Here is a 24,835-nt window from a genome sequence, read left to right as displayed (position 1 = left end):
AGAGCGTTCGCTCGACGGTGCGCGAGAGATGATGATGGCACCAACCTGCGCGTGTACGTTAACGTTATTCCCCGAGCGTGATGCTCAGGCGTATTTTCACAGCTTAAACGGCTTGGTTTAAATGTTTTTTTGTAAAGTACGTGTCTATAATATTACCTTTCAGGGGCGTTTTAGAGTAGTTTGGCGAATATGGTTCATTATGATGGAGGTGCTGATAGCATCTCTCCGCTATATGGGTGGGGTGAGGGGGGTGCGCGCGCACGTATTCCACACATCTCGTATGTGGTCTAGCGTATCTAATCTTTATTTGTTTACATTAGTCGTTAATTACATTACTTAACTGCCATGATCTTTCACTCCATTATAAGCACATTTAGAGGTGTTTTCATCCGTCTTGTCCGCGAGCTGTCGTGTGTGTTGATGGTGTCCAGTGACTGAGGGCTGTTGCTAGGTTATTGGGAACCGAACCGTTATTTTGACGCCTTTGGTTATGGTGAATCGCACTGAATTATAAATTAATAGCAAATTGTTGTCCTTTTCCTTAAATGCGTTGTTTTTTCACTCATAATATGATATTTTGTGCTGTAGAACGTGGTTTGAACATGATCGAGCTGTAATGTAATTTATAAGGGATAATTTACTCCCTTACAGGCAAAATAAATGATATTGTGGAGCTCCAGACCAGCTTTTTATATTTAATTCTGCTTGATACATGGCTAGTTATGAATTAACAACACATGAACGTGTGTTTTTTAATGATTTAAAAATGACATGTTGGTTTTTACTGTATGCTAGGAAAAAAGTCCATTTCAACAATCGACACAACTATAATTGTATACTAGTCAATTACTTAATATTAAACTGTAATCCCAGTAAAATATTTCTTGTATATATGATGTACCGATGATATATCTCAGATTTGTCCTAATTTTTTTCTCTTATCTGACTAAATTATTATTTTGGGGTATCTTGTTGTTCTTTCTTCATAGATAAACGATTAGTTTAACCATGTTCTGCTATTAAAAACTATTGAGACCTTCGTTCATCTCCAGAACTAAAATTAAGATATTTTATATTAAACCTGAGAGTTCTCTGACCCTCCATAGACCACAATAATCACGAGACAGAAAAGGAACCAAAAACATGGTGGAAACCATGTGGCTTCAGTGGTTCAACTGTAATCATACTCCACCATGAACATTTAAAATGTATGAACGTGAAATATGATTAAAACACAATGTAAATGTATGACTTTGATATTCTCTTCCTCATCAGGTTCCCAGGGTGTGTGTTTGCTACATGGTTAACAGTGTTTTGCCGTTAGAGTCAGCAGTGCAACATGTAAGCAGTGTAACATGTAAGCAGTGTATTGCCAATAGTAAACACACACACTGATCTGATTCGTAAGATGGACAAAGTTGTTTTAACAGTTTTTGAGGTTTTTTTTTTGATAGTTTTTTTGCTAATTGATTATTTGATAAAAATACTTACTTGGAGAATTAATTCAGTCCTTTTCCAGCTATTAATGAGCCACACACAATTGTCCTGTGGCAAAAGTTGCTAAATGCTATAAACAAACATGTTTAACGTGTTGGGCTGTGTTGTACATATATCAATGTGGCAAATGTGATCGCATGCCCACCTAACAAGAAAATATATGCTGTATGGAGGTCTATTGTAAAGATGATTTAACATCCGCAAACCGAGACTCTTGTTGTATGACTGAAGCATCTTCATTTTTAGCTGTGTTACTCAATTTCTCATAGCGAATGTGCAGTTATGATTTCAACTGTGATGGATTGTGATAGAAATTACAGAACGGCACAGTAAGTGTTATATACGACTGTTTACTTTGCATTCAATGCAGAGCTGACAAACATATCGGAAACAACAGGTTATTAGGATCTGTGATTTTTAAACATCTGGATGTGTAGCTGTATCGCAAATAATTGGAATTGGTTGTGTTAAATCCTTTAGAAGCAACTTTTCAGCAAAACTCTGTTCTGACACTCATTCTTAAAGCGGTCTGGTGTTAAAAAAATCTTGCAGAAATCAATCTCTGTTGAGTGAAGGAAGATTTTCAATCTGAAATAAAATTAATTCACTGTTATTAGCAGCCCAGATTGTGGGTGTAAATGGAGAAAGCTATTGTAATTTGTGCATATAGCTACTGAACACTTGTCAGTGCAATGATTTTACTTATTTTGGAGTAACTTCCAACAGTTGTGGGCAGTAGAGTGTGACATCACAACCTACAGTTTTTCAAACAGCTTGTCTGAGTGACTGCTTTTGATTTATGGAAATATAAATTTAATGATTTTTTTTCAAATAGGTGTGGTTGTGGACACACACTACCAATAAACATTTATGTGTAACAACTTGTAAAAGTAGATTCTGCATAATAGGTGTCCTTTAATGGCAGACCTAGGGCCTGTACCGTGAATCTGGATTAGCTGGTTAGCCAGATAAGTTTCAGTTTAGTTTGCACCAATCTTTGGTTTTAGATAACATGAAGGCAGCTCAGGTTAGCACTGTTGCCTCATAGCAAGAAGGTTAGGGGTTGAAGTACCAGTTGGGTCAGTTGGCATTTCTGTGTGGAGTTTGCATGTTCTCCCCATGTTCAAGTGGGTTTCATCCGTGTGCTCCGGTTTCCCCCAGTCCAATAAAATGCGTTATAAGTGAATTGGATAAACTAAATTGGCCGTAGTGAATCTGTGTGTGTGTGTGTGTGTGTGTGTGTAAATGTGAGTGTATTTTGGTGCTTCCCAGTACTGGGTTGTGGCTGGAAGGGCACCTGCTGTGACAGCATATCCTGGAAGAGTTGTTGGTTCATTCCGCTGTGGTGACCCCTGATAATCAGCGACTAAGTCAAAGGAAAATGAATGAATGAATGAATGAATGAATGCATTATCTACAAAAAAATCCACTAATCAGATGGTTGTTGTATTAAGCAAAGCACACCAGCAGGTTTTTAGCTCTGTGGAAATCCACTGAAAATATCAAAAGAGTTCATATTCAACCTCTGCATCCTTCATAAAGAAGTCAAAGTCATTAAAAAACTCTAGTACTTGCTTTGTAAAACCGTGCAAAATCCATGCATTGTGCATTTTGGGCCACCCAATGTATATCATTTCCATTCATGCCTTTTAAAGGGAACAAGGAAACAAGTGATTTCCTGAATACTCACTAGAAAGCATTCATAAGATTTTTGCTCTCAAATGTAATCAGTATTAAAATATACGGCGCACAACACTCCTAAAAAGACCCGTTCAACTATCTGACAGAAATGATGCATACCTCATATCTCATCAACCCCACCTGCCTCATTTTCCTCATCTCAGCAAATTACAATTGAATGATGCCATCATTGCCACTCAAGAGGATGCAGTAGTGTTCTTTCATTGTATCCCATCTGTATATAAAGGAGATTCTTTCATCTAACTATGAACGTCCCGCATGCCTGTCTAGTAATTGTAGCTCAAGGCTTACAAAGTAGGCGGGAGTATGATGTTTCACCAAGTGGTGTGACCCAAATGTGAAGCTCATTCTGTGGTGGAATTTCTTATGTGACCTTTGTGGTGTCTAGAATTGATGTGGCTAAACCAGTGGTTCTCATCTAGGGGCATCAAGCTGACTTCAAATGATTAAAAGTGAAATAAAAGAGTATTGAATAATTGAAAACAACAGATATTTTAATTAGGATCTTTCTAATTTCACTTGAAAATGATATGTTAATTTTTTTTGACCAGGAAAAAATATTTAGTAAATGAATAAAATATAGCTAACAGATATTAAAATACATTTTATGAATATATAATGTTGTATGGTGTTCTTTAGCTGGAAAAGTCATAGGCCTTTCAAAATTGGAAGTTAGAAAACTTGAGCATGTCATTTTTTAACTACTTCCATCATAGTCTAATTCAACTTGATTGCTACAGTACACTTAAAAAATGATCTATTGGATTTTCAATTTTTTAAGGTAAGTGGTTGCAAACAATTTATATGGGCTGAATTTAAACAAGCAATTTAAGTTTAGTGAGACTCAACTTAATTAGTTTGTTTAATTTCAGCCCATATAAATTGTTTGCAACCACTTAACATAAAAACAATTGTAAATTCAATGAATATTTTTTTTCCAATGTAGCATGTAGTCAAGTGTATTTTTAAAGAAGACAATTATAGACCACCTATTCAGCCTATACCGACCTAATTTTTTGTTTTTCACAGAATTTCTACAAAGCATGCTGTATACTGCAAACTCGCATACTTTTTTGGTCACATGCATAACGCATGTTTATTTTCCTCATTTAAAGTACAAAACATGTTTACAGATTGATATTTTTCTGATCCCTTAACTCTGTGGTTAGTTGTTCTGGAAAATATAAACAGATGTTTCAATATAATGTGAACATATACTTTCTATGGGAATGTATGTTTTGAGTTTTTACTGCAAATGTCACATCCATAACGCTGGAATTGCACATATATATATATACAGTATGTACATATTAGGGTTGCACAGTTTACCGGTACTATAGTACTGGCAGTGCCACTGTAATTTGTTAACGGTAGTATCTTCATTAATAGTTTATCGACAATAGATAATGTTGCATGTGGAAAAGTCACTAAAATGCTCGAACATTTTGTGCAACAATAGACCATTTTATTTTAATAATCTGTGGAGCCCTTTAAGGTTGCAAGTTTTCTGATGTTTTCTAACGTTTCAAACACATTTGAATTGGTTAATTTCTGTTTCTGTCAATATGATTTAGTAGCTACAACAACTGCAACAATCTCTTAAAAAGAACGACTCACAAAGTTAAATTTTGAATTACTTTGGATTGTTACCTGATAAGACTGAAAAAAAAAACAATAGATGAAAACCCCAAAAAAGCAACAGGAAACATTGAAACTAATTTTGACCGCTTCACAGTCTAATTTTGTTGGAAAATGTAATTTTTGTGACACATTTCATTTGGTATAATTTGTACAGGTATCTTCGTTTTAATGGATTATTTGTTGGTCAGTTATCTACAAAATAAACAAAAAGAATGAATAAATTTTAGTTTAAGTGACATGCAAATAACACTTATTTCAATAATAATGGAATTATGAATTACCTCTAACATCTAAAAAATAGTATTTCTGACAATTTTCTTTAAAATTTAAGTTATGAATTACAGTATCGCAATACTACTTGGTATCGTGATACTTCAGCTAGTATAGTATCGTAAGATGATTTAAAAGTATTGGGATAACTCTCCCGTTTATTTAATTTGTATCCTTGCTGTACTGTATAACAATGCTTGTGATTTGTTTTATTATATCTTATGCAGCCTACAAAATCATCCCAATCAATCAGAAATAATGAATTCGTTCCAAATGCTTCTTTTCATTTAATTTGGTGAAAGTTCACTCAATATCACAATATGTATCACAGAAAAATGAAATATTACAATGACAGTTTTTTCCCAGTATTGTGCAGCCCTATACCCATGTGTAAATCAAAGTTCTTAGTGGTGGTCTTGTCTGTTTTTGTCATGCTCATTTAATGTATAAGAATGTGGACAGTGCACCCCTCATCTAGTGGGAATCACCCATGGTGAGAAAGTTTATTTTAGTACCACAGCATTCATTCACACAGTTTATTCACATAGTCTCTACCGCTCTTTACCTCTCTCACTTTTTTCGCTCTCCCCCTGTCAGATCACTTCTTCCACTTGGTGGTGTCACGGATATGTTTTCCAAGAGTTCTTTTTGAATGACAATGAATCAGCTCAGTTTATTATCAGTCTGAACATGTCTCACACCACCATGCCTTTCAATGGATTAAAATGTGCAGAAACTGCCAGAGCTTGAATTACGGGGCTCATTTTTATTTTTCTTGTTGTGCAGACCAGCTCTACCTTTTGAATATGGCAATTACAGTAGATACACCTGTATGAGGTCTACATTAAGAGCATTTTTAGACAATTTTGAAATGGAATATTTTATTCTAGTTGTGTGCGTTGTGACTTGTTTGCCGAGTCTCCCATGCTGAGTGTTATTTATGTGCTGCTGCCTAGAGTATTTCAAGTGAATCACTTATAAGAATCTACAGTTACTTGTGAAGGAGCTTCTCATGCTGGGCGTAGGGTGGTCAAAGGTACTAATGTCAGTGCTGAAATTTAATGAACATTCATGAACATTCATTAAAAAAATGTTATAAGAGCAGGCTTGGTTGACTAAGTATTTGTTAGTCGGTTAAACATAGGGAAAAATACAGTAGTGTTGTAGTCAACTAGTGGAGCAGTGCAATAAACATACTATCAGCGAGAGTTCATTAGGATCTGGCAAATCCACCTGCTAATAATGTTGGGAAGAAAATCGAAAGTGTGGGATCATATTATCACTCTGCTGTTTCCACAAGTCTATGGTAGCACATTTCTTTCAAGGATGGGTTCATTGTAAATAAGTAGAAGCTCACTTCTTAACAATGTATAGGTAAACACTTGAAGAGTTCAGATGCAAAAGCAGCTAACTGCTAACACTTCTGCCAAAAATGAGATTATTGACATTGAGTGTATGTTTTAGGCACGTACTACACCATCAACAAATAGATTTACTTCTAATAATCCAAATGCCAGCGTCAGCGCATTCAGAAATAAAAGTTTGCATGCAAAAACCTCTAAACGCCACTTGCCTTTGACAGCAAAAGCTGCTATATCCTGAGAACCAATCGCGAAATTATAAATCACGAAGGCGCGAATTTAACCATATGTTTTCAATGTAGCAGTGCGCTGATACGCTGGCTTTTATGAGGAGATTTTAAAAGACGGAGTTTGATGAACTGGATGAGCCTGTCCGACTGTCAGTGAATGGCAAATGAAAACGTTCCTTACCTCAAAACTGTGCATTAAAAGGAAAAGAAAACACACTGTACTGTCAGAAGTGTAATATGCCTTAATAATGTTTTTTGTACAGCGACGCTACTTTGAATGAGTCCGATTTACTAAACATTTATCCCACATGGATGCTATGAGGATAAACAAGGGACCAAGACCTTGAGTATGGTGAGAATGAATGAATGACAGCTTCTAAAATTGTCTGAAAGACATCCCCTTTTCGCCCAGTAGGCCTACCTTGTGTTTTATTTGCTAATTTAAGCTATTTTTAAAAGATAAATATAATGAATAAAACTATACATTATTTGTATTACTTCATGTTACCTATACGTCTAATAAGCTTTTATTAATGGACAATGCACAGATATTGATGTTTCATAATGTATTTACATTATTTGAATCTACCAAGCTTAGTTTACAATGTTTGCAATGCTTACATTGCTCTACTTACATTAAGTCTAATTCCCAAATATCAGAAATGCCAACAGATTAAGATTTAATCAATGTCAGTTTTAATGTTATTGATTAGTGCACTTACTTTACAGATTTCATTCATTCATTTTCCTTCTGCCTTTTCCCTGGTTTATCACAGCTCTTCACTTGTTCCTTGTCTGACAGATGTCTGTCTGTTGCTCTCATAATATGAAAAAAATCTATCAAACCATCAATCGTTTTCTCAGAGGATGACAAGCTGAATTCTCTGATACAAGTTTTATTTATGAAGAAAATGAAAAAGCACTGCAGTGTTTGGGTTGTTCTGTGCTTGTCTGATAATTTGTTTGTTAGATAGTAGATAATTAGTCACCCAAAATGTTTATATTGCATAAAAAGTATGAAGCTGATTGGTCAGTTCCATCTATGGGTTAGTTCTTGTCACGTGACTCGCGGTGCGCACCTCTGTTGGAAATAACAAACTTGCGTGCCGAAAAGACTTGATATGTGAACGGCTCAAAGGCCGCTGTCATTTGGGATCTCCAGCAGTTGATCTTTTTCTTGCACAGACATGCTAGATTCACCTGATTTGTTAACAAATGGGTTGGACATCCATTTCTTGGCAGTTTGTGGGTCCTTCACTGTGCCTTTTCATCTACACAAAGAAACTTTCCTAAGATCTCAGTTTCTAGTGCTCAAGTGACCAAGATGTAATCGAGAGAATATGGTCATTTTTTCAAAATAAGAATTTTTTCAAAATAAAAGATTACATAGTCTCAGAAATAATTTATGATTTCTTGTACCAATTGTTTTAGAGGATCCATCCATGAGCATAAAAACAATCTGCTAACGGATCAGCTGATAGATGTGGCTTTCAAGTGCCCCTTTATATGTGTAAGCACTCTGTGAAGAGTTTGAAGCCATGAGCATTAGCTTTCACAGAGTAATAGGGGTAAATTGCTGTAAAATTATAGGACTTTTTCTTATTTTATTCTGGAAAAGGTCTGAATGTGTGAAAGGGACAATTGTAGCCAATCACGGTCATATCTGTTAAGCACATAAACACAATGGCCAAATCAGCAGTGTTTGAGAAATGCACTCAAATGTTAGCAGGAACTTCAGCTGTAGCTTGGTACCAAAGTTGATACTTTTGATAGGCAACATAAGGTTATTTAAAAAAAAAGAAGTATACACAAAAAAAAATCTTACAATGTAATATTATTATTATAATATATTATAATGTAATATGTAATAATTTTTTTTTTGTGGTTTTGATAAATACTTAGCCATTTTATAAAGGGTTGTTAAAAATACATAGAGTAGAGTGTAAATGTGTTGCATATTAGGTTAGGTTACTTAATTTATACCCGAAGGTAGATTTGGTTTGCCTTAAGGCTGATTTATACTTCTGCGTCAAGCGCACGCATATGCTGCAGCGTAGCCTATGCGTGGACTCATGACCCTTGCCGTGGCCGTCGGCAACGCTGACGTGCACCTCTTAAAAAAATGTATCTACACGTCGCAACAACGCGTAGCACAAGCTCTGTGATTGGTCGGCTTGGTAGCGCTGATGAGTGTGGGCGGGGATGAGAGCCACGAGGAGCAAGTGTTTACAAGTGTCGAGTCCTGTGAAGAAGCTCAAGATGGAAACTTTTGTTTTGTGTTTACCTTATGATTAAATTTGTTGCACGTCTGCGGGTTCCCGCCTCAAAATGAGCAAGTTTAAAAGTATATTAGAAGTATAACCAGGTTTTAATCCTCATAACAGTGCCACACAAAAAACTCACTTAGTGACAACAACAAATGGACATAAAGACATAAAACATAAACAGGCTAGCTAAGCTATAAGCTAGGCTATCAGCCTAGTAAATCACTTATGCATTACATGCTCAGTCACAGACTCAATTTCTCATGACAGTGGGTGTTTGGGCCTAATTTATTTGGTCTTTTAGCCAGAAATGTAAATAACCATTACAGTAAGCCTAACAGAATAGAGCTTTAGAGTCCTTCTGGTACATAGATGCATGGTATTGTTAGATACATAAATGCTGACAGGAAACCCAACCCTTTTATAGAAGCGTTTGGTGAATCAGTATAGCTTAAGTGCTGTAGAGCATGTCCGAATGTTTTGTTAGAGATGTGTACAAGAACAAGAAAAATAGCAGGTGACATATACACAATGAGCTCAGTAAAATGACTTCAACTGATTGACTGTGCATTCATACCTGGACTTGCAAGATTTACCTGATGTCCTTTCAACAATGAGCTCGATTGTGGTTTTCATCGGAGAGCGATCTGAGACCACTGACCACCTGATACAGACTTGTTGAGATTTATGGTTTTTGATTGTAATTGTAGATTAATGTGGACATGACAATTTGACGATCATTTGGTAGCTCATTTTTACTCTTCATCTGTTGGAAACTTGACTGTACGCATTGTTGCTATGATGTGTCATCATAATATTTTTTCTCTTAGGTGGTTCACACTTTTTGGTTCCTGTTTGTGTCTGTCACTTATAAAAGGGAACGTTTGTATTGATCTCCTCATACTGTAGTAGGCTCCATATTTTATCCCACAGTGACCACAGGTGATCTCTCTTCCTGTATAGCCATGTTTAAAGGTCAAGCGGGCATCATGTTTCTCTGGCACTCTGTCAAGCTTTGATGAAGATAAGGATTAAAAATAAGCCTACTGTTTGGACAGTTGCCTGATGAGGCTTGAATACAGTAGATGTTAGGATTGTACAGTGTGTAACATCAGCTCATGAATACCCAAAGTTCAATATTGAGTAATTTATGAGGAGTATTTAATGAATCTACCTGCAGTTGTAGAGAGTTTTAAAGTGTGAAGAACAAGCCATGAACATTCATGAATCATCAAACAAATTCAACCTCAAAGATATTTATGGGTGTAGGCCGGGATGAAAACAAAATAACTTATTATTTGTATATGGAGAATGTATTGAAGCAATGGTATAGTAAAAATCTTGAGATGTGTTGCTCATATATGAAACATGAGTTGTCCTGGGTCTAATATAAGCCATATGTCTCACCAAACCACACTTCCTGAGAACTTTTTTTTTCTTTTGTCTTGACAGCATTGTACCATTTTAGAAATGTGTCATCAGTGGTATTAGATACTGAAAATCTTTAACAAAATAAAGCTCATTTCCTTTAAAGCCACAATTTGAATGATTTACTTCCTACCAAATGTAATGTCTTAAATGACCTTAATTTGATGAGCACCTCTAGAAAAGAATTCATATATGGCCTTGTATATTGTGACTATGTACACTGAAAATAACACCACAAGCCACCAAAGAACTCACTTCAGTGTGTGTGTGTGTGTGTGTGTGTGTGTGCGTGCGTGTGTGTGTGTGTGTTTGTCTGTGTGTGTGTCTGTGTGTGTGTGTGTGTGTGTGTGTGAGAGAGAGAGAGAGAGAGAGAGAGAGAGAGAGAGAGAGAGAGATGGTATAATATATAAAAGAGCATAATATATAAGTCAAAATGTCCCTTACATGGATGACAAAATTTAAATACACTTTGTTTATTGCTGTAATTTGAGAAATAAATTGGAGTTAGAATTAGAGATGCAAATATTATAGATTTTGGTTGTACGATTATAGTCTGAGGAATTTTCACAGTTGTTCTGCATTTATTAATTTCAAAACACCACTAGTTTAGAAATCACATGAAAACTTATATTTTGTTATGTATTGCTGCTCAGTAACCAAATAATACGACACACAAATAAAAACAATCAATAGTCTATTTCTCTTTGGACTTAAAAAAAAGTGAAAAAAGTTTTTGGTATTTAAGCATAAGCAATAATTTTACACAGAAGATAAATGACAGTAGAATAAATAAATAAATAAATAAATAAAAATAAGAATAAATAAAGTATTTGTCTATGTTAATCTAAGCTACATATTAGCTACATATTTCACTTTTAAAGAGAACAAATGTAGTCAAAGGTTGCTGATCCTCTGTCTGAAAGGCACTTTTGTTCAACTATATAACAAAATTGTTTGGTATTTTCATTTGATATTTTTTTTCTTTGGAGTGGAAATGTGTCTATTTCATAGAAAGTATGAAGCTGATCGGTCAGTTCTTGTCACATGATGCTTGGTGCACTCATAGCATTATTTCAACTGCGTGTGCCTGGAAATTGTAAGCGCATCATGCCGTTCGTGTGCCGCATGATGTCACTCCCTATATGCGTGGACAAGCTGTACCCATCCATTGGAAATGGCGAACTTGCACGCAAAATTTGCGGAATGGGAACACAGCCATAGTTAATCCAACCTTAGAAATTTAAACTAGTGCCCAGTTGGCATAACTTTATTTAGTTGCAAAAGTTTTGTTCCGTGCAGAAACGCGATGTAGAGAAGCCTTTACGTTTGATTAATCGTGACAAATTAAAGAACGGTTAATAGTGAAATCAGTTAGTCGTTACATCTCTAGTTAGAATAAATAGCCACAATCAGCCAAGATTTAACATACTGTGTACTATATGATATTATGCGCTATAGTGGGCGGCCTGTTGGCGCAGTGGGTAGCACTGTCACCTCACAGCAAGAAGGTTGCTGGTTCGAGCCCTGGCTGGGTCAGTTGGCATTTCTGTGTGGAGTTTGCATGTTCTTCCCCGTGTTCACGTGGGTTTCCTTCGGTTGCTCTGGTTTCACCCACAGTACAAAGACATGCGCTATAGGTGAATTGGGCAAGCTAAATTGTCCATGGTGTATGTGTGTGTATGGGTGTTTTCCAGTGATGGGTTGCAGCTGAAAGGGAATCCACTGTGTAAAACATATGCTGGATAAGTTTAAGATATATAAAGGGACTAAGCCGAAAAGAAAATGAATAAATGAATGAATGAATGAATGAATTATGCAGTATATTCTACAAATATTTGAGGACAAAAGCTGAAATCATGCTTTTTTTGTGCAACAACATGGGTCATAGCCAAAATATTCCTTCTTTTTTTCTTGAAATATGCTGGCAGGCACTTCAGTCCTTTTGTTTTGAGACTAATTGAATCCCACCAGTGAAACAGACTGAACATTTTTAAGTAGAGAGATTTCCTTAAGGTCATGACATTTCCCTTGTCAAATGCCAGTGATTTATAGACTGTGTTTCACTTGAGTTCAGAGGGAGCATTCGTGTCTCGTGGTATTGAACCTGACCATTTGTGTTTTGTGTTTTAGATTGGGCTGTTTTGTGAGTGAACCTGTGTCGCCATGACAACCCACGTGACCCTGGAGGATGCGCTGTCCAATGTGGACCTGCTGGAGGAGCTTCCTCTCCCAGACCAGCAGCCATGCATCGAACCCCCTCCATCCTCCATCATGTACCAGGTACAGGTCCTAATGCACTGATGTCACATGCACATTCTCAACCCTATTATGCTTCATAAGCTGACATTGCAGATGGTCATTTAAACACACTTACTTGTTTTCATTTATCAGAGTAAGGTCATAAACATCTCAAGGGATTACTCACCCCATTGTCATCCAGGATGTTTATTACTTTCTTTCTTCAGGCATAAAGATATTAGGTTTTTTGAGGAAGACATCTCAGGAATGTTCCCTTCAATTACCTATGAGTAATGATCATTGAATTTTGGTTTGAATGTGGTTTCAAAAGGTTCTAAACCACCACAGCCAAGTAATAAGGGTCTTACCTTGCAAAACGATTGGTCATTTTCTAAAGCTTTATATATTTTTTATGATCGTTGTTGTCCAGTACTATCTGGTGAGGGTTACATATGCCACTTTCTGTCAGTTAAAATGTCTTTAATGCAGATTATTTTGAAGTAAAGGAAGAAGAAAAAAATATATCCAAAAATCAGATGTTTCTTGACCTAAAGAAGTCAACAAAAGCATGTTATTGTCTCTTTCATGTTCTGAGGACATGTAGCAATACTCTTCTTTGGCCTTTAACAACCCCGTTTACACTAATATGTTTTAGTTTTAAAACCGTGTTTTAGAATGAATAACGATCTGTGTCCACACTGGCATTTCTGAAAAGGTCTCCGTCCACACTACATCGCTGAAAACACACATCACATGACCACACATACACTCTTTCATGCGCTGCAGCATATGCAGACGTCTAAGCCCCAGGAAGTCAGCAAGTGCTCTAAGACAGCAGCGCATGTCGGACAGTTCATCAAGGATCTTATTCGTTGGATCTCATCTCCAGTTGGTAAACGTGATATTTAAGTAATCCTTTCTCTATTTAACGGATCTTTAGTATTTTGAATCTATTACTTGTTCTTAGGTAACGTGTTTTGGCTGAGAGTAAAGATTATTAACTGTTATTAAGTTAATTATTAACTGTTAATAAATTAATTTATGTAACCACGTACACGCCTTTATTTCCTATATTGTATAAACTTATTGCATTATCGATTGCCATTATTGATTATTAAAACTGATATTCTGCAAAAAAACCCAGGGTGTTTCATATTTTTCAATGAAAATGAAATTTGTTATAGGCTCCATTTTGTTATAGCCTAAATATGTATACAGTGAAGATGACGGTAATAAATATGTAGCTACACAAAAATTTCTGGTGTCTAATAAGTTGTTAACATCAAAATAAAAATAGGCAGTTCTTTATATCATGAATCATTATATCAAGAAGACTTACCCGACTAGGCATGGTATAGGTCTGACGGTCTGATAACCTTGGATAAAAAAATCACGGTTTCACGGTGTTGTCCTCACTGCTCTAAAATATATTCTTTTTAAATGTCTGGGTAAAAAACAAAAACTTTCCCCTTTAAAAAAAATATATTCTAATTTTTGGAAGATTTATATTTTGGAGCAGTAAACATGTCAGGCGATATAATTCAATGGAATCCTTGATTCTACTGTCTTCATTTGTTTCAAAAACACAGATTTAGTTGCAATTTAAAATGGCATCTTTGGATATTTTTCTGCTGGAGATTGTTGTCCTAAAAAACAAACAAAAAAAGGTAAATAAAAAATCTTACACATACCTTAGGAACGGTATTACAGAAAATTTTGGCAGTTTTAAAGAGCCCATATTATGGGTTTTTGAAAATGCCCTTCCATGTAGTGTGTCACACAGCTCTAAGTGAAGTGAAATATCCAGCTAAGGCTTAAATCTGTAAGTGTACAGTGTTTAAAACTATTGATTCATCTATAAAAGAGTCGACTCATAGTGCTTCAAACGAGTCATCTTGATAACAAGTCATTAGGTGTTTCGCGATGACGCAGCTACGAAACACAAGTAGTTGCACGCGCAAACCTGGGAGATTTGAAAGCTGCGGCCCCGCCCACTAACAGAAAAAAAAGTCTCACACACACACACACACAGACAGACACCGGTCGAATGAAGTCACGCTGTGCAGGTGGATATTATGGACAGTCTAATCAAAGATGAAACATCAGCAATATAGCCCAGCCTTGAGCAGTTCTGAGTGCTTCTGAAAACTATATGCTTTCAAAGAAGACTTCATCAGTTTGTTAAAGGAAGGATCAGTAGACTGTCAGAACATGGATCAGTGCATCATGAATCAGTTTCTACCCCCATTTCACAAGTGTAAGTACGTGCGATTAAAACTGTTGCCTCGTTTACTCTAGGTTGCAAATTATGTATTTAGTTGTGTAACCGCGTGTGCTGTATCAGGTTAACTCTTTATATTCTCATATCGCGTGTAAAGCCACGTTGAAAACGCGACGCGTGCCGCTTTGATTACGGATCGTCAGCTGTTTACACACATGCAACGGTCAAGTTTCAAAATATTTCAGCTCAGGTTCGAGGTGAGATGTCTAAATTGCACCTAGCAAGCTGAACTGGCACTCTAGGCGTGTGTGTCGTGTCCTCGGGTAGGAGTAGTGTGTGTGTGTGTGTGTGTGTGTGTGTGTGTGTGTGTGTGTGTGTGTGTGCATGTGTCTCCTAGTGTAACGCACGGGTATTCGCGGATATAACTGAGCGCCGCGCCGCACCCTCTCAATTCAGCCACTCCTCTATGGACGCGCCGGCCCTGTGTGTGTGTGTGTGTGTGTCTCTCCTCGTGTGTGTAACGCACGGATATAACTGAGCGCCGCGCCCTCTCTATTCAGCCGCTCCTCTATGGACGCGCAGGCCCTGTGTGTGTGTGTGTGTGTGTGTGTGTGTGTGTGTGTGTGTGTGCGTGTGTGTGCGTGTGTGTGTGTGTGTGTGTGTGTGTGTGTGTGTGTGTGTGTGTGTGTGTGTGTGTGTGTGTGAAAAGAGCAAGAAGACTGTGACAGGCTAGAAGATCTCCTGGCCAGTTCTTGGACTTTTTGCTCAATAAAATAGTTAGTCGTCAGTATTTTCTAGTCCATCGTCTGTGTTTACATTCACCCACTGGCAGTCAAAATCCACTATGAAGCGTGTGCACTGTGACTACTTTTATATTGTTGATTAGCAGCTGGGCATTTCACTCTGTCTCGCGCTGAAGCCTTGTCCGTGTCGACCAATCGCAGCAGGCTGTCATCGGTCCAATCAGCGCAGATTAGCTTCGCGCTGAGGAGGGGTTTGGGAACAAATGAATCGCTGAACGATTCATATGGGAGTCGCTGGGATAATTAGGTAAAAATAAATGCAGATTATAAAACCATGAAAGTGTTTTTTGACCTTGCATGCATATTAGACTGTTGTTGGAGACCCTTACAGCCTAAATATGACCCTATTTCATGTATAATATGGGCTCTTTAAAACCTTGACTTTTCCAAACCGCGGTATACCTTGAAAACGGTTATCTTCCCATGCCTATGCTTTTATAAAATTGATTTCCATATCAAACTTGCAAAGTCTGAACTTACAAGGCAAGGATACAAGATTGAACTTTGTGTACTTAATATTGAGAAAAAAGCCCTAATCAGATGTCTGCCACGCCTCTGTTTTCCCCTACCACACTGACATGGGGCAGCAGCGATTTTAAAATGAAAACAGTCTCCTCAGCATTTCCAAAACGATCTGTTTTCGGGGCTTGAAAACTCTGGGCTAGTGTAGCCAAAAGGTGTAACTGTAGCAAAACTTATGCATTTTAAAACGAAAACATATTAGTGTAAACAGGGCCTGCGATATCAGTTTAAACACGTTGCTACCGGGAGATAAACAGATTCATCAATAAAGTTTGTTTTTGTGAGTTATTAGCTTATTGGTGTGCATGTAAACATTCTGATTAAATTGATAGTTTGTGATGAAAATGTAGTCATCATTTACTAACCCTCAAGTGGTTCCAAACCTTTGAGTTTATTATTATCATTTTTTGATAAAGATTTTTTGATGAATTGTGGAAAAGTTTAGCTATTGACATCCTTGGTAAGAAAAATAAATACTATGGAAGCCAATGGATACAAGTGGAGGGTTAGTCAATGATATCAGAAGTATTTCTAAGATGTCACGTTCAGAGAAAAATCTTACTGAACTTTTGTCTGTTTCCAGGCAAACTTTGACACCAACTTCGAGGACAGAAATGCATTTGTCACCGGCATTGCCCGCTACATTGAACAGGCCACTGTGCACTCCAGCATGGTAAGTAGAAGGAGGACTTTGTGAAACAGCACATTTGGATGGCCGGTCATGTGACCGGGGCAGAAATAACGAAAGGATGTTGCATTATAACAAAGCTGCCCTTGATGGTTCTCACTGAAATCTTTATCAGAGGGACAGTGAGAAGCAGAAACAGTCATTCAGTTTATCTGACGTCGAATTTACTCCAGGCATGATTTAAATATCATTGTGACAGAGAAAAGTCGTTCCCTTCCCAAAGCTTAAAGGAATTGACCATGACAATGCCATATTTTTATACTGTGATGACACAATTTATTATTTTCAAAGGTCTGTTTTCTTTTTCAACAAGAGTGATGAACAAACATTGAATTTCTATTAATCAATTAATCCCAGTTTCCACAAAAAAGCAATTTACAACACTGATAATAAAGTGATTTGTTTTTTCAGATCCGCTTGATTTCATGTGATACTGAAGCTGGATTAATAAAGTAATAAATCAAATGTTAAAATATATATATATATATATATATGTATATGTATGTATATATGTATATGTATGTATATATGTATGTATATTACCATTTATAATTTATACATGGTAATCATGTTTGTAATTAGGTATTAAATATTATTATATTTAAATTCTCGTTTTTTCTTGTTAAGAAAGACTTCGTGCTTCGAGCTCTTCGTGCTTACCTTTTTTATTAAATCTAAATGGGATGACATTCGTTTAATTTATTTGCTTTGAACCCAAAGAATCACACCCAGGGCTTTTTGATTAATCGAAAAAAGATTGCGATCTTGATTCGACCCCTTACACAATCTTAATCCATCATCTCTCTGATTCAGCCAATTATATTTTCAAGTTCAGGAGTGAAGCACATTGAGAAGTCTTCACATTGTTTTATATACATTGCTCAGCAATGTGGACACCTCCAAATGGTGTTGAAAGAGTCACAAACTGTATTTATAAGGTGTACAGTAATTCACCAAAATATGTCATGTCTGTCTTAATGCAATGACGTATTCGCGTCACATAAGTTAAATGATTATTTCACATTTTAGTGTTATGATTACGAAAAACATTTGATATGTTTTTTCTTATAACAAACACAGTGTTGTGCGTGTTTAAAACCTTTAAGAGTGTCCGTAAAATTCTTATAGCCTTTATAATGGTGAATATAAGGCAAGAGGGAATTTGATAATGACAAATGTCTCATTTTACCAGTAAACGAAATGGTCTAATAATAAGATTGTAAGAATACGTCATAATAATTCAACTTTGGAATTATGAATAATATTCTGATGTAATAACTTTACTGTACAATAACGACAAGGACAAACTTAAAGTCTGTTCACCATTCCAATTCTATACAAAATTCATCATTTTAACCAACAGAAGACCTACACATAGGCCTAATATTATTGTTGTTGTTTTAGCATATGTTAATTTATAATTAACATATGCTAATGTTAATGTTAATATGATAATTAACCTTTATTTTACATCTACAGAATTGTGAGAAAATTGTCATCTTTATTTTAAGCAAAAAAAATAAATCGTTTTAGCCAGAATCGTGCAGCTCCAAAATCACACCCCAGTAACAAATAAATGGAATATGAATTATACTGTGTAGTAGAGATTAGTTACAAAGAGTATTATTGCAGTATTTGATTCATTGTACTAAAAAATAGTTAAAAGCTATTCTAAACTTGTATTGCTATGCTTGAACGTGCATCTCAGAGCATCTCAAAATATACTAAAGATATACAACAATTAAAGTCTAATTAAGGGTCTGCACATGAACGCTGGGTAAGACATTAATAGCATATCTAAACACAATCAGTTTAATTGATCTTTTTGTGAGATGGGAAGCTCAGGACAGACACATTTACACAAAGACACGCTTGTTTATGCTTGTTGTTTTAGCGCTCTTTTGTTTCTGTGGGGGTTTGGGGTTTGTGCTCAACAGAAATGGAACTGAAGCATCTATTCCAGCTCTTCCTCACAGCTCAGTGCTCGTGCATGTGCTCGGACTTACAAATAGAAGTTTGTGCTATTCAGTGAAATAGAGAAGTCAGCGAGGACTGGAGATCCTGTCTGCTTCAGCTAACTTCTGCTAAAGCTCCAATGACAGCATAGACGAGCTCTTTGTGTCAAGTACATTAGTGGCTGCATCAATACTTTACTAGTAAATGCAGTGTTTGTAAAGTATATGGCATAGTCTTGTTAAAATCGTTTACTTTTGTACAATTAAATATTTTACAATATATCTAGATTATATCTAAATATATCTAGCTTTTAGTTTATTAACTATGCAAAACATTCAGACGTTTTGTAGCTTGATGGGTTTGTTACAGTTGGCTATAGTTTAGATCAGTGCTTTTCCACGGGACCCACATTTTTCTATGGTCATTTCAGCTATGACACAAATTGAATTGTTTTTCAAATATTTCTAAAGTGTTGCAGGGAAAAGAACCGAGAGATTTTTTTTTCAACATTTATAAACTACTGTATTAACTATTCTTTAAAAAGCAAAGTTTAATAAACTAATTTCGAGATGATCACAAGCTATGATTGATCGTGGATGGTCCCGCATCAACAATCATTGATAACCAATCAGATGAATCCAAGTGTTCAATAAATAGCTCAGTTCTTCTTACTTCCATTATCTTTTTGAAGAATCCCCCCATCCACCCCATCTCCCCCTTTCCTCCTTTTCCAGGGGGTGCTCTTGAGTCCTACCTGATCTTGGACGCCCTTCTATGCTAGACGACCAGGCGGGAGCCCTGCGCTCAAGTATCTCCGAGCTCAGGGTTCTCTCTCAGGGCAGCATGCTAGACCTGCAACTAGTATTAAGTATTAGCTAAGTGTGAACTCTTGAACTAGGGCTGGGCCGATGAACAATATTATATTGAATCGCAATAGAATTGATGTCAATAACATTGATAAGCTCTTGACTTTTTTACTTTATATTGATCTAAAAGCCAATCACACATCAGAAATGTGCAACAATGGGAATCTAAAAGTATGTTGATATTAGAGATATATCAAATTTTCAGCAACCGAAAATGTATCAGCTGAAATATGTAATTCCATTTAATGGACCCTCTCATTTTTGTGGCTTCAGTCATTGCTGGGGTACTCTTTTAAATCTGAAAGCATTAACAACTGATATCGATATATATAAGGTTATTGTTCAGTATAGAAAATAATTATCGAGACGGCATTTTTGCCATATCGCTCAGCCGTATCTTGAACTAATAAATGCCTTCACCTATCATGACAGTACATACTATTTTACTAGTCATTTCACAAGATGCTACTATTCAGCGTAAAGTGCAAATGTGCACTTGTATTTAAAGTGTGTAGCATAATGTGTGGGATTAAATCGATTAAAAAAATCAAGGAAATGTGCTTGAAAATTGTTGCCTCACAAGATCAGTTTCACTTTAACTGACGTTTTAAAATGAAATGAAATTAATTGAATGAATATATCTAATACTGGGAAGTAGGGCTGTGCAATTAATCAAAATCGAATCGCAATTGCGATTTTAAACGTTGCAATTAACTAATCGCTAGAGGCTGCGATATGAATATATATTATTTAATTTCCCCCACCTAGAGCAAATGCATGACTGTTGTCTGTGTGTGACTGTCTTACTAGCCAATTGAGTTAGCTCACTTTCGTTCTGTCCAATCAGAATGGTGAAACAGAACTAAGCGGACTGCCCTTAATAAAAACAAACAAACAGGAAAGCACGAACAAGTGGGATGATGATGTTGCTGCTTTAAAAACGTTATTAGATTAATTAATAGACAAAGAAAAACAGCACGTTGGTAATATGGGAATATTTGATTTTAAAGTCACAGACACAGAATAAAGCTGTTGCAGAATTGTTGGAACTACAACAGCCAGCACATAAAAAACAGGCGGCTATATGAGGAGTGTAATTGAGCTGAAGCTTAACTAAAAAAGTCGAAAATCAAATCAAAATCGCAATATCTGTAAAAAAAAAAAAAAAAACGCAATTAGATATTTTCCCCAAATTTCCCCAAATTCCCCAAATTTCATGGTTATAATTTGTGTGTGTATGTGTGTGTGCTTTATTCTTAATTATGTAATAACAGCATGCATTGCTGCATATGCGCATGTGATTGAAGAGTGTACACTGCAAACTGACAGATGTGGAAAGGTCAATCTATGAGGAGAGAGACTTTTATTCTAAAACAAGTCACAAAAACATCCGAAAAGTGAGACGTATGTGCAACTGGACAACATCATCTTATCTGTCCACGGATACTAATTTAGAACAAGTTTTTTTTTCCTCTGGTAAACTTTCTTGAACCAGGTCTGACAGGAATGTCAATCGCTTTCATACACAACTTTCAAAAATCAAATTTGAAGCACAAAAATGCTCTGTGACCCTCTTAAAACAGTCTTATGACCCATTTTTGGGTTGTGACCATAGACTGTAAAATATATGGACGTAGCATCCGTGACGTCACCCATAGGTTTCTGAAGAGCGCAAAAGAAGCCACAAGTAGGCGCGGCCAACCGTCGCCATTTTGTTCGCGCGTCATCGCTCCCACGGCGGGATACCAAACAAGGGCAAAGAGGCGGAGAGTGGGCGGAGCTACAGACACCTGCTGGCCCTTTGCTTAGACCTGACAGACAGACTTTAATTTGGGAGAAACGCTTGATACTTTATTACCTGCGACTCGTTTGTGTTCTGACCACATGTACTTGACTGTACACTATATCAATAAAGTGTTTAGACTTTTAAGAACACTGTTGTAATACATTGAGCCACTAAACATTGCTCTTATGACGTTTTTCTACAGGAGGAAAACGCAAAATACTTCCAAACACTTCAGATGTGTGTGTGTGTTAGTAAATGCAAGACTATTGATAAAATCCAGTACAACACTGTATGACAACGCTTCAGATGACTGATCTAGAGCCTACAGCTAATCAATCTGTCACATTCTGGAGTGCTTTACGGGTCTAAAGAAAAATATTAATGATAAATGATCTTAAATAAAACAAATACATTTATAGAGATGGTATACAAGTATATAACTTTACTCACATGGGAAACGGAGGCCACGTGAACGGTTTGTGAGCACAATTAAATGCACACAGCATCCCATATCATCTGATAATTGTAGGAAATAAGTCCAAAAGGCAGCAGACTGTGTAAAGCCACATAAAACAAAACAAAAATACGATGAATATGCCGAGATCAGTGGCTAATCTGCCGGATTCAGCTGAGGTGAAGTGACGGCGACCAGCGAGACCTAGCTGTCACTCAAGTGGCCACGCCCTTAATTATGCAAACTTAAAATAACCTAATATAAAGGAAATGGATGAGTTATAAAAAAATTCACCCCCCTCACAGTTGTCATGGAGGGTAATAATAGCTATATGAACCAAAATCGTTCTTTGTACCAGGCTGTAAACACCTTTTTTTCTGCTGTAAAGTTGGCCATTCTACAGTGGGCTCAATTGCACTTTGCTCTATTATGGAGCCAGGACTAGCGGAATTTTGATGAATTGCAGTTTCAGTTACTTCCGTATTGGCCTCCCGAGGGAGAGCGGGAGGTTGCCGCTTGGTTGTGACCAACCAGTTAATAAACACTGTTCTAGATGTTCCAGTGACCACCAAAGCACCACAAGAGGGTGCTACTGTAGGTGGTGCAGGGCAAAGTTCAGAGAAGAAGAAAAAAACACAATCAACAATTAAGTTAAATTGACCAATTTTACATAATTATGATGCTAGTCTTCCTTTTAAATGCTGGTTGGAAAAAAAAGTCTGAAGTTTTCTTGTTCTGAAGAAAAGTATCCATTCATAATAATTCTTAAAAAATATTCTCAATAATAAAAACTCAGTGAGTGTATATTTATTGTATATTTACACATATATTTAGATAATTTTATTGCATAAAATACTTACTTTTATCGAAGTAGTATTATGTTAAGTAGTATTATTTTAGGTTATATTTAAACCGTTCTTTGTTTTCAGATTTTAGATCATTCATTCTTTAATTTTTCTTCTGCTTCTCTAATTTATCAGCGGTCACAGTGCAAGGAACCGCCATTCAGCATATGTTTTACACAGCTGCAACCCACATACTCACACACTCTCACTGATACACCATGGCCAATTTAGTTAATCCAATTCACCTATACTGCATGTCTTTGGATTGTAGGGGAAACCGGAGTAGCCGGAGGAAACCCACGTGAACACGGGGAGAACATGCAAACTCCACACAGAAATACCAAATACCCCAGCCAGGACTCGAACCAGCGGCCTTCTTACTGTGAAGGCGACAGTGCTAACCACTGAGCCATCATGCCACCCATTTGTTTCAGGGCAGATCAGATCCTCCTTATTCTTCAAGCCTAATTTTTTAAGGGCGTTGAGATGACTATAGGGCTGCGTTTCACTCCAATTTTAGAAACGCAATCGCAAACTTCCCTTCCCTTGTTCCCTCGGGGGAATCCCTGCCGCCATTTTTAAGAGTGTCCCACTTCATCAAGTGAATGACAGGAGCTTACATGGACATATCCTTGATGCCTCAATTTTGACCAAGCGAGCCAGCTGACTTCATATGTCCACTCCAACACCTTTATGTCCCAGAATGCAATCAATGCAATTGTGACATCACAACAGTGCTCAAGGGGTTTTAGGGCATTACATTTAAACTCATTCAGATGTTCCGCAAATAGTGGACACTTGTGTAACATAGTCAAAAATCATAATTTGGGGTTACATTCAGTATGGAGGCGTGCGAGAGATCTGCAGAGTGGATGGCAACATCAACAGCCTGAGCTATCAAGACATTTGGGCTGCCTATCACATTACAAACCACAGGAGAGGGCAAATTCTTCAGCAGGAAGTGCTCCTTCTCATACTTCAACCTCCACATCAAAGTTCCTGAAAGCAAAAAAGGTCAAGGTGCTCCAGATTGGCCAGCCCAGTCACCAGACATGAACATTATTGAGGATGTCTGGGATAAGATGGAGGAGGCATTGAAGAGGAATCCAAAGAATCTTGGTGAACTCTGGAAGTCCTGCAAGAACGCTTTCTTTGCCATTCCAGATGACTTTATTAATAAATTATTTGAGTCATTGCAGAGATGTATGGATGCATTCCTCCAAGCTCATGGCAGTCATACACAATATTAATTCTTTGTCCTCTGCACCATGATTTTATATTCTATACTGTACATTATTTCTGTTAGTGACAAAACTTTTGTCTAGCAAAGTCAGACTTTACTGTCCTAATTAAATAATTAAAATTCAAGGCATGATCATATTTTATTTTGGTAAAATAAGTGTAATCTAGAGGCCTTTGCCTTTCATATTAGCCACTTCTGATACCAAATGATCAACCAGAAGTCGAGTTATTATTTGTTGTTGCTAAAACTTGAATAGGCAACAAGACTTTGGTCAGGTAGTGTATACATCTGAGGAAATGAGACGAAGGGAAGTTATTGAGTGAAAGGCATAAATATTAGACTGGAATGTAGCCTCTATATTCTATAACTCACTGACTACTCAGTTTTGCAATTGTTTACCTTTTTAAAATTGATTTGCTCAATTGTAATTGGCAGAAATCCAGGTTACATGATTTATTAATGGAGCATAATTAGGCACTTGCTCTTCACTGAATGCATGCGGCACAACATGGGGAAAAAAACTGTCTGCCACTTAATCAACAAAACTGTCTGGACCGCAAGATCTCTGATGATTATAGTGGAGTGATCTAGTTTTGGCGAGTTGTTTTCTCTCTCGGCCTATATTTGGGTGTGCAACCTTTTCGTCATTGCTTCCTTTTAAGCTTTGGGAATTCTTTCAGAAACTTGAATCATAAAAAATAAGGGTGAATTCCAGTTTTCAACATTTGTAATGCATTGCTGTTTGCAAACATGAGGTCATAATGTGTATTTATCACACATTTACAAAGTAGTATTATGTCATGTGTGGTTCCTGTAACAAT

General features: G+C 36.7%; 1 protein-coding gene across 3 annotated transcripts in view; it reads left to right on the top strand.

The window, feature by feature from the left end:
- The window catches only part of cyfip2 (cytoplasmic FMR1 interacting protein 2), a 56,412-nt gene that overhangs the window by 174 nt on the left and 31,403 nt on the right, over positions 1-24,835 (top strand). For all 3 annotated transcript variants that reach the window (XM_056471923.1, XM_056471922.1, XM_056471921.1), the window contains exons 2-3: positions 12,523-12,672; positions 16,760-16,849. In XM_056471923.1, coding sequence (XP_056327898.1) covers positions 12,556-12,672; positions 16,760-16,849 — 207 coding nt within the window. In that variant the 5' untranslated portion in view covers positions 12,523-12,555. The remainder of the gene's footprint in view (positions 1-12,522; positions 12,673-16,759; positions 16,850-24,835) is intronic.

Source organism: Danio aesculapii, chromosome 14, assembly GCF_903798145.1.
Source record: "Danio aesculapii chromosome 14, fDanAes4.1, whole genome shotgun sequence".
Lineage (NCBI taxonomy): Eukaryota > Metazoa > Chordata > Actinopteri > Cypriniformes > Danionidae > Danio > Danio aesculapii.
Note: the sequence above shows the minus strand (reverse complement) of the source record. Positions and strands in the feature narration are given on the sequence as shown.